Below are 16,534 nucleotides of genomic sequence, written 5' to 3'. Positions count from 1 at the left end.
GACCTCTTTAATTTTCTGATCCATTTGTTTTATTTATTTATTTCTACATTTGAAAACTTTATATGCAAAAACGGCTCGTTTGGGTTGAGAAAATATTTTACATAGAAGAGCGAACAACGTTTCGACCTTCTATGTAAAATATTTTCTCAACCCAAACGAACCATTTTTGCATATATATTTCTCAACAAGTGGGTTTCTCGACATCACTGATTTGAAAACTTTGTTTTTTGAATTTCGCGAAAAGCTACACGAGTGCTATCTACAATAGCCGTCCCTAATTTATACAGTGTAAGACTAGAGGGAAGGTAGCTGGTCATCACCATCCACTGACAAGTCTTGGGCTACTTTTTTTTATCAACGAATAGTGCGATTGAAAGTCACTTTATAAGTGGGACTAGTGGGACTGACAGAAACATTACAACGCCGTTTTTTCAGCCGCCATGGGGATTTGAACCCGCGATCCTCATATTACAAGTTGAGTGCCATAACCACCTGGCCATTCTAATGTAAAAGCAGTAAGACAGTAACCGAGTTGTGGCCAATGAAATTTAATAACTAATGTGATTAAAAACGTAGACTGAGATAAGTTAATGAAGAAGGTACGAAGTGATTTAAAGACATGGAATTGTGATTTGTAATTGTTTTCGCACAAATAAAACTTTTTATTCAGACATAAAAGTGCAGAAGTGTAGATTTTATAAATTTTTCTATATTAGTGATTAATCATCTCTGTTGTGGATTGTTCTTACATTTGTATTGTTATGAATAGTTCATGTAACTTCTTACTACCTTGGTATACCATTTCTTGAAAGAAAAAATATAGAAGCGGATATTTTGACGTAATCTTTAAGACAAAAAAATGAGACAATTTTAGTTCGTTTGATTGTTGTTAACCACAAAGCTGCACAACTGGCTATTTATGCTATTCCCACAGTGAGTATCGAAACACAATTTTGTAGTGTTATGATGAAAATAATTTTTAAATATTCTATAAATTTAATTCAGAATAAGAGATTACGTGAAAATATACGCTTCTGTATTTTTCTTTGTAGCCTATGATTTACTAAGTTGGAACAAGTGAGTGAGTAGCTAATACTAATGAAAAGGAAATAAAACATATAAATAAAAGATATACATCTTCACCAATAGGTGGGGTTTCAAAAGTGAGATGTATTTCATGTATTGGTGTAAGAAGTCGTAAAATTACAGGGAAGTTTAATTATGATTTTTGTAACGCATTGGTTCTATAAATAAGATAAAAATTCCACAACTGTGATATTTTGTGACTTTTAGCTATTAACAATTATGTCTATGTAGTAGTTTTACTCTAAAAAAAGTCTAATATAATTTCAAGAAAAAACGGTAGCGTTTGTTAATCCAGCCATTGAATAGTTATCAGAAATTAGCTTTCTTTTCTCATGTCTTATAGATACTTATATTCTAACATTCTGTTTACTTTTAATGAATTTAAAGAAATTCCTCATGTTAATTTTTACATTTTCAACCAACTTCTTTTCATACACTCCATTTCCTACTGACCTGTTTGGCAAACTATTCATCTTGTATAATCCTTTGTCTCCCAGAGATTAAATGGTTTTGTTTGTTACTTTAGCTACCTGAATTAGAGTTGGCAATTAGGAATAATAACCTTAGTTATTTTTGTTTATTTAACATTGAATCAATACCAGCACTTTTTGTGTACTGTTTTGTTTTTGTCTGTTTGCATTATTTTCGAATCCTTCATTACCTGTTAAACCACATGAACACTAATCTATGAATTCAAATCCATATCTAATCTATGTCTGGAGAAGATTATAATTTTATTGGTTTAAACAATGTATAGTTATTGAATATGAAGTAATAATAAATACAGTGTATTGTCAAACTGTTAATTTTGAAGAGTGTTGTTGATAACCTGTTATATATCTTTGTTAACCAAGGTTACCAGCAGAGAAATGCAGTAATACTTCTCTAAACATATAATGCTATTTGTGAAAATTTGCTCTGGCCAGTTTAACCTTTCTTTCACAGGTTGGGTGGAATTTAACCAGCTTGTAATCACAAACATTTCCATGAGAGTAATTACACTATGTAACACAAATCTATTCCTGGATAGTATGTGTTATTTCTTAATTGCTTATGTTGTAAAAGTACAGATAATGGCCATTTTTCCTTTCAAACTTTGCTTTTGTGACCTGTATAATGAAATTTAGAAAGTAACCTATTTTCTATGTAAAATAAAAACAGGCAAATTTGTACATTTTCATTTACATAAGGTCTGAATAAAACAACATAAGAATCAAGATTTACATGTATTTATACCAAAGTTATACAAAAATGAATAAAAAGGTTTAGAAGTGAGTAGTTTTTGAGATTTGTGACTGTAATGTAAATCACTTTCATGTATCAGCTCCTAAATATAGTCTCCCATCATGTTTTTGTGAAACACTCCCAGGTCACAAAAGCAATGTTTGAAGAGAAAAATAGGTCTTTTCTATTTATTTTAGGCATAAACAATTGGGAAATAACACTTTTTGCCCAGGAACAAGAAAAAGTAAAAATTTTGTTACATAATGGTATGTTATGATTTTTTTGAAAAGGTATGCATATGTTAAAAAATTTGTTGGTTATTGGTAAACACTACCAGGCTTTTGTACACAAAATATCAGGTTTTTAAACAGTGCTAAGATTTTTTTAATTAAAGATTTTCGTATAAAATTATTTCTTTCAGAATGTTGACTGTTTGACATTTGGAGTAATTTTGATCTTAAGAATAAAAAACTTTTATGCATTAGAACATTTTTAAATTTCATATGTGAAATCTTTGTAACCTGCAGATAATTATCAATTGTTTTTAGAGAAAATTTTATGTTTTGTCTTATTTTTATTTCACATCCTTCATGTGAAAAATTTTAAGAAGCTTAGCAACCAATGATTGTTTGCTTTATTTCTTTATTTACCAGTGTATGTTCTAAGAAAAGTTTAGAAACCTATTTGTAAATAGTAATGTATTATAACTGAAATATGACTATATCTTAGAAAATATTAGTCTATTAAAACACAGCCAAGACTGGTCAGTTTGAAATTGTTAGATACAGTAAAGAGAGTGCACGTGCACTATGTCATTGTAATTTCTGTGATGTTAGATCGATATAATAAAAGTAATAAATATATATAAATACATAACCTAATAAGATTTAAGCTATTTAGACTAAACATACATGTTTTCAAGTTATGATTTGTACTAATTCTAGATTGAAAAAATAATTTATTTCCTACTTTGGTGTAATGTGTATGAAATTGTTAAAACCTACCAAACATATACATAGATTGTGATTCAATGGAGAATTAATGTTTTTCGGGTTTTATAAATTAGTTATTCAAATTGTCACATATTGACCCCTCTGTGTGGATTCCTGTATATGGTGAGGGGACCTCCCAGGGAAGGTTCTGTTTTTTTCAGGTTACCTCCTTTGTGACCTGTGAAGGGGAGGAGAGGATCCTGGTGGTTGAGGAGTCCAACCCCAACAAACCACTTTGGCTTTTAATTCCTGAAGACGGGCAGCCTTTGGGTGGCTCCTCTTGGGTCAATCGGCTGGTCTGCTTTGGCTAGGGTCAACCAAGTACCAGTGTTGGAAGTTCTCAATGGGTATTGTGAACGTTGTGTCTGATGCTGGTATTTGTGTATAGTGCTCACGTATCCCTGGCTTTGCTTTAGTGTCCTTGCTTGACATTCTGGTGTGTCCCCTTGTAGGGCTCCATGGTGGGTGGGGTCAGTGTGTACTGAAATTTTCTTTTTTCTTATGGATCCTCCAAATAAAAATTTAAATAAAATAGTGAAAAAATAGTCTATAGGTAAATGACCACGTCTTGAAGACTCTGATCAGCAATCTTCAACATCTGTACCACCTGTTGTACCTTATTTTCTTATCCTACGTTCTCTTTCAGAGAAACCTCTAGGGCAAATGTCCCCCTTTTTTATTCAGAAGGGACTGGAGGGACTTGCTGGCTCTCCAAAGTCAGTAAAGAAACTTTGATCTGGAGACATATTGGTTGAAACATCCACATCTCAACACAGTGAACTCCTTTTGCATTCAAAGACAATTGGGGATATACCTATAGAGGTTACACCTCATGCTAGTTTGAATTCATTAGGAGGAGTCATTGTTGAGAGGGATTTGAAGAACATCTTCGGTCAGAGATGCCAACCATTACGACTATGCACTCATACAAATATTACAACTTGTTGCAACTCCCAAATTATTATATATTATATTGGCCTATACAATAAAGTGATAAATTGTTTCCCCAGGGCTTGAAAAGGGCGAAAAGAAAATTTCTAGTGAGATACAAACAAATTTTGATGATAAATAAAAGACATAGTCCAAATGGCTACTTGCGATAATCATGTTTGTGCTTGAAATAATATAAAATATTTGTATTTCCGATGTCTACCAATAGTTTGAGTGTGGTGCTTCTCCATACTGGGTATGTTGGGGAACCCATAGTTACATTATCAGTGCTTGTCAGCCAATCAGCACTCGCGTAGATGGGTATTTTTCATTTTCTGAGTGGCATAGAAACACCAGTGCAATTGTTCACAAGATGGAAAAAAAGAGGCTTCGTTCACCAGATTGTCTTGTTTCTGGCAAATCTAAAAGGTTTCTGTCTACAATCATTATGCTCAGTCATTTGAAATAGTTGGCATCTATGTCACTGGTTTCTCCATTCAAGGAGTTTCTGCAGTGAAGCGCATCTCCACTCACAAAGGTGTTACACTGCCAACAAATATCCTCGTTTTGACATTTACATCACTATGTGTACTTGCCACCCTTAAGGCAGGTTTTCTAAATTGCAGGGTATGATCATACATTCCAAACCCTCTCTGATGTTTCCAGTGTCAGAGGTTCGGTCACTCAAAGACGTCATGTTTTTCCTTGATGTGTGCTCGTTGTGGTGGCAAGGACCACAATGCCTATAAGTGTGAAATGGACCCACATTGTGTCAACTTCAATGGTTTTCACCCTTCCTACTTTAGTTCTTGCCCAAAATGGTTGGAGGAAAAAGAGGTGCAGCATTTGAAAATGACTCATAACATTACTTATCCTGAGGTTCAGAAATTGCTGTCCACCACTTCATCTTGGACATATGCTACTGCACTTCATTCCACAACTACAGTGGGAGTGCAGACAAATCTCTCTGTGCCTCCAAGAGAATCATTTTCAAAACATATGAAAAGCTTTTTGACCTCCATAGTTAAAAAAATTGTTGATTAATCAACTTCTTCACCCATCTCTGTTCCTCCCATACATTCCAACAAACCCCATGATCCACATCCTTTGGTTTCAAATACAGGCATTTCTTGAGATACATCTTCCTCTCTCACCCCAATATGCAAAACAATCATTTGTTCTCATCCTTAGTCACTGGAATCCCTTTCCAACAACAAAGACCTGTCCAATTGACCCAGGGCAAGATCCATGGAGGTTGACAGACCTCCCTTGAATAAGGACAGTAAGGAAAAAAGGCGTGGTTGTAAACAGAAGGGTTCTCCAGCCAATTCACCTACACGTCATTAAAAATGGCCACTTTGATACAATGGAACTGTCAAGGTTTACGTTCTAATCTGGATGACATCAAAACACAGCTTCCTACCATCCTGTATGTCTCTCCTTACAGGAAACATTTCTAAAACCTACCGATACAGTCACCTTTTGGTAGTTTTCTCTCTACAGAAATGATAGGCTGTGTGATGGACCAATACTTCCAGGGGTGGCACTGTTGGTTGATCAGATTGTGCCCACCCTGTCTTTGTCGCTCAACACACTCTTGGAGGCCACAGCCATCTGTGTTTCCTTGGGTCATACCATCACTGTTTGTTCTCTCTACCTGTCACCTGGAGAGATATATGATCAATCAGACCTTGATGCCCTCATTGAACAGTTGCCATCTCTCTTTCTAATCATGGGGGACTTTAATGGATATCATCCCCTCTGGGGAGGTACTGATATTGATGGGAGGGGTTGCTCCATAGAGCATATGCTCTTTGATCACAACCTTTTTCTTTTCAATACTGGTTCTTATACTTATTTTCATGCACCTTGTCAGTCTTTTAGTGCTATTGATCTCTCAGTTTGCTCCCCTTCATTATTCTCCCATTTTTCATGGAGGGTTGACAATAATCCACAAAGCAGTGATTATTTTCCTTTAATTTTGAGAAAGACATGCTGTGGTTGATGCCACCCTACCCATGTGCCCCAATGGAAGCTGGTTCAAGCAAACTGGCTCTCTCTCACTGCTCTTGCAGAACATGATCCTACCATCGTAGTAAGCCATCAGTAGACGACTGTATGGCAGTACTAACTGATTATATTATACAAGCAGCTGCTCATTGTATTCCTAAAACCTCAACACATTTTCCACTATATCCTCATCTATGGTGGAATCCTGCCTTCCACATGGCACGGAAGGCTCAAAAATGGGCCTGGGATATTTTCTGTAGATATCCCACACTTTCAAACCACATCGCTTCCCAGTGGCCCGTGCTAATGCTAGGTGGGTAAGACTTCAAAGCCAGAAGGAATCTTGGATTAAGTTCACAACTGGCATATCTTCTACCACCAGCTCCAAAGTCATATGGGACAGGGTTCGAAAGGTCAGTGGGCACTACAATTCTGTCCCTCTCTCGATCTTACTCTCTGATGGTCAAGAAGTAGCTGATATCCAGAGCATCGCCGATACTCTAGGTGAAAGCTTTTGCTGGGTATCTAGCACTTCTGTTTGTTCCTTCACCTTCTTAGCCATCAAGACTCGGGCAGAGCGTTCACTTCTTTCCTTTCGAGCTGATTGTCTCTGTGACTATAATTGCCCCTTTACACTGGTGGAACTCAAACTAGCTCTTCATCAGGCTGGTTGTTCATCCGTTGGACCTGATGATATACACAATGAGATGCTGTGCCATCTATCTCCTGCTTGTCTTGCTATTCTTTTGATTGTTTTTAACTGGATCTGGCAAGAGAATGTTTTTCCTGATGCCTGGCACCAGGCTATTATCTTACCTTTCTCTAAGCCTGGGAAAGATCCCAAGATTCCTTCAAACTACCGTCCAATTGCCTTGACAAGCTGTCTGTGTAAGACCTTAGAGAGGATGGTTAATGCTCATCTTGTTTGGTTCCTCAAATCAAACAACCTCCTCTCATCCACCCAGTGTGAGTTCCGATGACAGCACTCCACCATGGACCACCTGATTTGGCTTGAAACATCAATCAGAGCAGCCTTTCTCAAAGGACAACATCTTGTATCAGTTTTCTTTGATATTGAGAAGGCTTATGACAACATGGAGGTATGGCATTTTGCAAGACCTCCATTTATATGGGTTACATGGCCATTTACCCATTTTTATTAAAAATTTTTAATGGACAGGAAATTCCAAGTTCGTGTTGGTTCGACACTTTCCCATACTTTTCTACAGGAACTTGGAATTCCTCAGGGATGTGTTTTGAGTGTCACACTTTTCAGTATAAAGATTAATACCATCACTGAACAACTCCCTCTCATTGTTGCAAATGGGCTCTATGTCGACAACTTTCACATCTCCTGTCAGTTGCCGAACATGAGGTATATTGAGTGGCAGCTACAGATGCCCTGAATTGTTTACTGAAGTGGACCACAGCAAAGAGCTTTAACTTCTCTCTCTCTAAAACCGTTTGCATGACTTTTGCTGCCGACAGGGTATTTCAGGTATCCACCCTGATCCTGAACTCCATATTCATGAAGTTGTGCTGCCTGTGGTCCCTGAGACAAAGTTCTTGGGGCTGACCTTTATACCACACATCAAGCATCCCCAGTTCAGAGCTTATACATAGAATCTCATGAACCTTCTTTGCACCTTCTCCATTTGCAACTGGCTTTACTCTTTTCTTCGAAACTTCATTCCTTACCAAAGCATCCCACCTGGAGGTGTGTTTTCCTCCCTCAGTGGGCCATACTTTTAAGAAAAGACAATCTGTCATTGCTCCTTTTGGCCTTCGCGTCCAGGCACAATTGGATGAATTGGTTTTGTCCTTGGATAACATTGCAGTATCCACTGGTCAGCCCATCCCACCATGGCTTATTACAGTCCCCAAATGTAATGGGGTCATCTTTAAGTCATCTGAGAAAAGCAGATACCCCCGATTGGAAGTACCATTTTTTATTTAATGAATGTCTTTTGAACAATCTTTCCATTCCAATTTATATGGATGGTTCCAAATCAGGTGACTGTGGGCTCTGCCATGGTTTGTTTCGGTTAGGTGGTTGCATGCAGAATCCCCTCTACAACCTCTGTGTTCACTGCTGAACTGTACACCATTTCTCTTGCCCTGGATCATGTTGAAGCTAAGCAGTACTCCAACTGCACTATTTATACTGACTCGCTTAGTTATCTACTGGCCCTGAAATCACTTCACGTTGGCTCACACCCTGTTCTCGCTGATATTCAAAACTGACTGGCCCATTTCTCATTAACATCTACTTCTTTCCAGTTTATCTGGATTTCAGGTCACATTGATATTTGCCGGGAACAAGCTTGCAGACATAGCAGCTATATCTATCTGCTCTGGCACTATCACCGTTGTGCCTATTCCATACATGGACTATGGTCCTGTATTCATGGCTCGGCTCCGTGCCAGCTGGCAGTCGACTTGAAGTGAGCAACGCAAAAGCAAACTTTTCCAAATAAAACCCAATATTGGACTTTGGCCATCTAGCTTCCATAAGGATCAGAAGGAGGTTGTTCTAACTATACTACACATTGGCCCCACTTTTTTAACCCATCATTTTCTTTTATCTGAAACTGATGCACCAGTGTGTAGTCTATGTAACACTCAGATCACTATAAGTCACATTTTACTTTCTTGCCATCATTAGGATTCTTAACAACGCCACCGTTTTAACACTGTTCAGTCCCAAGGTTTATCCATAACATTAGACAGTGTTATTGGTGATGGTGACACTGTCCACCTTGGTAATGTTTTTAGTTTTTTAAACACCATTAATCTTTTTAATTGTTCTAAATTCATACATTAAACCTTTTTTATTGTGGTTCCCTTTAAGAATCACAATCTCTCTAGTTCGATTTGAAATTAGAAAATGACCCTAACATTAAATAACTTGACACCAGGACTGGAAAGGCTAACTTCAGGTGACTGATGTTGTTGTTGTACTTACCTGTTATTCTTCCTGGTGGGTTATGATCATTACTATTATGCTACAGAAAATCTTTTACAACTTCTCTTGCTCTGGCTTCTCTCTTAACATTGTAAACTAGATGTCAACATTGGTTTTATGCTTTTTTGTTTTTCAATGCTGTTTTGTTTTACCTTCATTTCCTTTTATTAATTTTACTACATTTACTTTATTTTTACCTTTTTACCGGACATTTGGTGCAGATAGTCTAGCTGCTTTGTACCATAGAACACCAAATCCAACCAACCAATCACATATTGAAGTACATTTACATAAAGGATTGTCTTCAAAATTGGAAAGAGGTGGCTTGGGACCACTGTGTTTGATTCAGTACATTAGTGATATCTTAACAAATAAAACATATAGGAGGCTTTCATTTTATACAGTAGCTGTCAGTATTGGTAATTTGAGTTCCAAATTTATATAAAATTATAGACTTTAAATTTTGATAACATAAACATCTAATTTGAACCAATACTGCATGTAATATACCATGTGATAAACAAAAATTGATATTTAGACAAGTATGTAATATTTACTTTCAAATTAAATAATATATGATACTAAAATTTGAATTGTAATCTACAGTTTAGTACCAAATTATTAACATAAATTCATTAAATAGGCATTCAGTTAAATTTTGAAAGCATGTTAACAAATGCAATGACCTGGCCTTTCATCCATAACCACAGGTAGACCAGTCTTTATAGGATTAAATAGGTTTAAGAAATTGGATATTTGATGTTTTGTTCTAAATCTTTCAAATTAAATAATATATGATACTAAAATTTGAATTGTAATCTACAGTTTAGTACCAAATTATTAACATAAATTCATTAAATAGGCATTCAGTTAAATTTTGAAAGCATGTTAACAAATGCAATGACCTGGCCTTTCATCCATAACCACAGGTAGACCAGTCTTTATAGGATTAAATAGGTTTAAGAAATTGGATATTTGATGTTTTGTTCTACCATACCATTCTCACATAGTACACGAGGAAGTAGATGATTGTAAGAATGGTAAATAAGAAGAATATTTAAAAAAAAGATTTCTTCAGCAGTTTCATGTGTGGCTCTTTAAGGAGTCACATCTTGGGCTAGATGTAGAAATGAACTATTTATCAAGAGCCGAGGCTTAAATGAAAGATTATTAGAAACAAACTTAGAGCAATTCATTAGTTGTTTGGATCTTTGGGTAAATGTGAAGTGTATACTAATGATAAGTTTTGCTGAAGCAAGTGTGAGAAAACTTTAAATATCTTCATTAAAGATAGTTTAAATTGATAAAACAGTGAAGGAACTTGGGGATACACTAAGTGATACTGTAGCTAGGATGATATGTTTGGATATAGGAGGTTTAAGGCAGAACTAACTGAACACAATATAAGTAATAAATATTAGTCTGCCATGATTAAATATGAACTTAGTGGATTTAACAATAAGTTTATATTTTTCTATTATCCTTATGTTTACAGCACGAACAAGACAGAGAAGCATAGGGCTGTAATTAGAATGAAACACTGTGATATGATGGGAGTTAATAAAACTTTGTTAGATCTGAAGAACACTGACAATTTAAGTTTAGTTTTTATTTCAGGTTATAAGAGGGACAGTGGATTAACTTTATGTGAGGGATGAACTGTTGGTAGTAAAGGCAAACAATGAGTGTTGAGAGGTTGAATCTCAATTACAGTTGAGGTTTTAATTATAGAAAGTTTTTAGCCAGCAGTTGTTACAGGTCACCTCATTAGGTGAAATCTGGGAGAAATTTTAATAACATCTAAGTTATTACTGACATAATATCTAGAAGGTTAGACACACTGGTTGAGAATTGATGTAGTCAACTGGTAAGAGTGAGAGATTTCTTTTTATGTGGATCATTACAACACTACCATTTTCAAGTACTTAAATTGTAAATTGGAAAGGCCATATTAATGACACAGGACAAGTCTTATTATTAGTTAATTGGGACATGGAAGTAAATGGTGATGTGGGTCAGATTTAGACAAATTTTTAATGTGCAAAAACATTACCCCAGGGAAGTCTTCTACAAACATATAAATAATGTGAACTTACTGCAAGAATCCAGGTGATCACTTTCAGTATTTAAAAAGCTATATTATATATATTCAGTTAAGAAATTATGAACAGCAAAATACCCTTTAGCAATGACTTTTAAATGTCTTGTGTACATGCATCACAATGTGAAGATCATTTATTTCATTTAGTAACACTTTGGAGCCAAGATATCTCCTGATGTGGTTTTTTTGTGAAAAACAATAGATCTGATGTGGAGAAGATTTTATGAGAAATAATAGACCTGATGTGGGGGGGTGAAAGATTACATATCACAATCCACATATGAATGTTGCCATACTCAGTATAACATTTTGTGTGACTAACATCTCTAGTGTATACTAGAATATCTGTCCAGTAATTTCAGGCCTAAAAATATTTTTTAATCTAAACCACATTTGATGTTTCATGCTCTGTGTACTGTAGAAACACTAAGAGGACATATTATGGAAAAAGCTTTCAGTATGACATTACATTAATCTAAGTATAACAAATTTAAAAGCTTTAAAAGTAATCCTTTTGATTTTGTTTATTCTGTAGGTGTTGGATGTATGTTGGTATGGCAAGTTATTCGTCATTGTCAAGCTATGCTAAACGTATGGCTTTTCTCAGTGCACGAATATTTGGAGAAGCTGCTCGACCAACCAGCCAGAAGTCAATGAAAGTCGTTAAGATGTTTAGAGAAAAACCAAATGATTTAAAAAGTGAAATAGTGAACTACTACCCACCTCACCATCAGCTTACTACGTTGATGTTCAGGTTAAGGATGCATGGTTTATTCAGGTGAGTTGCCACTTCTTGGTTATTATCACATCATCATAAGAATTATTGACACTAGAAGTATGAAAATCATCTTACGTTAGTGAAATGTGAACAATTCTTTCCTCTCAGCAATCTTTACAATGTCACTTTACCATTCAGTCATACAGACAATACTGAGACATATTCTTTGCCACATAACATTGAAATATTTCTGGAATATCAAATGTTTCCCTGGATAATTCATCAAAAATCTGATAGCTATAAAACACCATTTAGACACTGTTAGTCAAGTTAGGACTCTAGATTTTTCCCAGCATTATTACCTAAAAATTTATCTTTAGTATTATTACCTATTGTGCATCTTTAAGAGCTATTGGTACAAATGTCATAGTGTGGTATATGATTGGAAACAGTTAGTGTTTAATATTATTTGAATCTTAAGAAACTTGCACGTTTATTTTATAAACATTTCATTGATTTCATGATTGACATAAATTTGTATGTGTGTTGTGAACAGTTGGGTTGCTGTTCTGGATTGCACACTTGTTTATAATGTGTGAAATATTTCTCTGTAAGACAGTTGTATTATTTCATTTTATGTTAAGAAACATAGTTGAAAGAAACAACAAAAACTGTAACATGTTTTAAATTCTCATTAACTTATGACATAAGTCAGATTAAAAAATTCTATTTCTTGATAACATTTTTTTTATTGTAGCACACAAGTTCATTCTACTTCAGTGATAACAAGTATGAACATTAATATACTTACATTTGATGAGAATTATCACAGCATGTAACTAATTACAAAAGTAAGACCTTATCACATGTAAAGTGAAACCTTTGTTTTTTAACATTGTAGTTATAAATCTTAGACTTCCTTTGAAACAGAAATCTGTTAACATTGCACAGACATGTCTCTTCAGTCATGTTATAATTTTAACTCGATACTTTCTTCTCCAAGTTTTAAAACATATCTCTTACAATTCAGCAAGTCTACACTCAAACAGTTTATGTTTGAGCAATCTGGTAGTATAAATAATGTTTGAATCAGCACAGTGACTGCCACATCTTAGTCAGCCCTAATATTGGGTGAAATGGCTCATATACATTGGATGTAACAGATGTTGTGTGGTTGAAAGATTATAACTTTTTCTTCTATCACTCCTAAGTTTGTATGAGTCTGTTTTATTAAAAATGCAGAAATATTAATTAATTGGGCAGAATATCATTCTGATTTCTAAACATCACAGAGCAAGATTAATTATTGGCTTATTTCATCTAACTAGAGACTTGATATTACATAATATAGAAAATTTTAATATATTTATGATTAGGATGGAAAATCCACAAATGATCGAATGGTGATCACATATGTAATAAGACTCAATGTGTTTAAGTAATTCTACCTAAACCACTTCTTACACTGACTATGAGTTATGGAGAGTTGAACGAAGGTAACATTTGTCAGCAACCCCCTTAAAGAACCTGGGTATTTTTGCAAAAACACTTATATAGATTTCCCAAAAGTTGGACATACACTTTCACAATAGTGTACATTAGAGCACATAAATATGTAGACTTAGCAATTACTGTTTGTAACTTGGTTAAAAAAATTAAATTTACATTACAGAAGTGGTGATCATTAAACTGAAAAAGTGTAAAATAGTAGTTAAGGCATTGAATTTTTGTTATAGAGGGCCTGTAAATGTAGGCCAAGGTTTTTGTTATAGAGGGCCTGTAAATGCGAGTCATAAGCCAACTGGTTTGCTATAAAAAACATAATTTTGATTAATTTTCTAGCTGACGTTTTATAATGTAGAGAGTACGTGAACAATTTGATACATGTATGTATTATCATAAACATATAATTTTACACCAAGAAACCTTCCAAGTTAAAGGAATAACTCACCATGCCAACAGATGTCCAACATCTACAGAGAAGACAAAATTATTCAAAAGGATTATGTTTAACACTTCTAAAAGGCTTACACTTAGTACAGTGTTAATGGTAAAAGTCTGGACTAAATTTCATATACAAAGTTTGATGTACTTACATTTAAATAATGTTTTCATTCACTGGTTATTCTATTTTATGGTTATTCCATTTTTATTGGTTGATGTGTCCTTAGTAAATGTAAACATGCAAAGCTTTTAAATCTCTTCAACTGCACTTACAATCATTGTTTGAAGAAGGGATTTTTGCTACATCTTCAGAACTTTTTTTTTGCTCTTATAATTATCAACAAAGTTTTGTGATGAACAAACTTGTTTTAGGAATGACCAAAGTTACTTTTGTGATGAACAAACTTTTGTTTTGTAATGAACAAACTTGTTTTAGGAATGACCAAAGTTACTTTTGTGATGAACAAACTTTTGTTTTGTAATGAACAAACTTACATTTGTTTTAGGGATGAACACCAAGATTTTAAAGAAGAAATGAGAAGACTTCGAAGGTTAAGGGGGAAAGGACGACCCAAAAAGGGGGAAGGAAAACAAGTCAAGAGAAAATGAAACATTTTCTGTGTTGTAGATAAAACCACATTTCAATCTATTCAGGAGTTGTAGTTATGTACCTGTTAATAAAATACTTGCAATTTCTTGAAACTTATGTGTTTTTTGTTGTTATTAGTTTTTTTATAGTGAAAGTATTCACAAGTATATATGAAATTGTTCATTTCATAAAATCAGCTCTAAAGGTTACTGTGTGCATTGTTTTTGATAACACATTTTTGTTAAAATATTTACTTGTTTGATTTGAAAAACAAATATTCTTTTACATTATTTTAAAAGTGCTATTACAGGATTTAATTAAGAGTTAATATTAATTATATAGGAAATATTGGGATGCACAGTATGTAGAAAAAAAAAATTTTACTTTGGTAAAAATGTGAGACAACCCAGAAAATTATGAAAAAAAGAAAATATATTTGACCTGCAGAGATGTTACTGAGAAATTGAAAATCAGCCATTAAACTGTTAATAACATCATTAACTAACTTGGAGCATAGACAGAAATTAAATAACCAACAGATATTACTACATTATGTTAACAAGCAGTTACCTAATAATGCCAAAATCTTGTCAGAAAGAAGAAGAAATTGATGATCATTGGGGTTTGTCATGACTTGGTAGTTAAGGTGTTCAGCTTAACCTACTGGTCCTGTCACTGAGTATGCTCAACCTTTTAGCAGTGAGGGTGTTACGATATGATAGTTAATCCGGTTTTTTATTAATATAAGAGTTGGTGGTAAGTGATTATGACAAGCAGATTTCCATCTAGCCTGTCACTTCTAAATTAGGAACAACTAGTGCAGTCAACCCTAAAGCACCTTTGCACAAAATTAAAAAAAACGTAAGAGCAAAAATTTATGTCTGTAATACTAAATGATGCTTATTTTTATTGACTTGTGTGCTTTAAGTAAAATATTTGAAACATAAATTACAATTTAGAAACTACATTACTGTCTAATATTTTTGCTGTACATATTCATAAATGAAGAAACAGAGTTAGAAACATTCACAAAATTTTGATATTTTTAGTTTTCATGAACTGAGTTTGTTATATAAATCATAAAATTAGGGACAAATAAATAATAGTTTTACAGTGTTCAACGTTAGAATTGACAAGATGCGTAGCCATTAATTACATTTATTCTTAATTAAAGGAAATAGTTTAGGATTTGCCTGCTAGGAAGTTTATAGGGAATAAAAGTATCATTTAAGATATTTTATTATCAACTACTGTAATGAGGATGTATAATATATTTTCTACCCTTTTAGTTAAAAATTAAAAATTAACATTTTGTCATTTATGTGTACGTGTTTCGTTTTTTACAGTTACACATTTGGACGCAGTGGGGCGTTAAAGCAAGTTTAGAACTTTAGCTTTCTCAAGGCATGGAAGTAGATCGTAAATGTAGGAAGTCAAACCTTTAATCCGCATACTTTTCACCAGATAAACAGTATACATCACGGTATTTTGTGTGTTATTCATTCTGCGTAACTCAGATTTTAATATATTTTTAGTTTTTTGCAGCAGTTCATAAAGCTCTTAGAGTATGTCTATCTACTGGTCCTTATATTTGTTTTTGTTTTATCTAACGACAGTTACAAAAGCATGCTATATTTTCGTTTATTACCTTAGTGGTCATAATGGTTTCGCGAGTATAAGTTGTTAAGTTTCACTTGTATAGTTTACAGTCTGCTTTGCATCTGAGAGTGAAGTGCACCATTTGTTCCATTTATAATTTCGATGGCAAGAGTATTTTCGAAGTAAAATGTAAATTGTAATGTTCGAAACCATTTCTTTTTCTTCTGAAATCCAAGCACTAGAATTTAACTTGGCTCTTCTATAATTTTATTTACTTAACGTGGCGTTATTTTCATGTAGCATTTTCTTTTATTTTTTAGTTTCAATTTGCGGGTAAGGGAGTATGTACACGAGAAATGTCGGGTCTTCATTAGCA

The 16,534-nt window shown here is 34.2% G+C and overlaps 1 protein-coding gene across 3 annotated transcripts in view; it reads left to right on the top strand.

Annotated features, from left to right (window-relative positions):
- mRpS33 (mitochondrial ribosomal protein S33) overlaps window positions 1–14,672 on the top strand; it is a 321,652-nt gene extending 306,980 nt beyond the window's left edge. The window contains exons 2-4 of one of the 3 annotated variants that reach the window (XM_076482277.1): window positions 1,012–1,077; window positions 11,844–12,086; window positions 14,477–14,672. In XM_076482277.1, coding sequence (XP_076338392.1) covers window positions 11,851–12,086; window positions 14,477–14,579 — 339 coding nt within the window. In that variant the 5' untranslated portion in view covers window positions 1,012–1,077; window positions 11,844–11,850 and the 3' untranslated portion in view covers window positions 14,580–14,672. Of the gene's footprint in view, window positions 1–904; window positions 934–1,011; window positions 1,078–1,153; window positions 1,164–11,843; window positions 12,087–14,476 lie in introns of those variants that run through there. The other 2 variants (XM_076482276.1, XM_076482278.1) reach the window with 2 other exon arrangements.
- The last annotated feature ends 1,862 nt before the right edge of the window (window positions 14,673–16,534 follow it).

This window comes from Tachypleus tridentatus, chromosome 13 (assembly GCF_004210375.1).
Source record: "Tachypleus tridentatus isolate NWPU-2018 chromosome 13, ASM421037v1, whole genome shotgun sequence".
NCBI lineage: Eukaryota > Metazoa > Arthropoda > Merostomata > Xiphosura > Limulidae > Tachypleus > Tachypleus tridentatus.
This window is presented reverse-complemented; position numbering and strand designations above follow the sequence as displayed.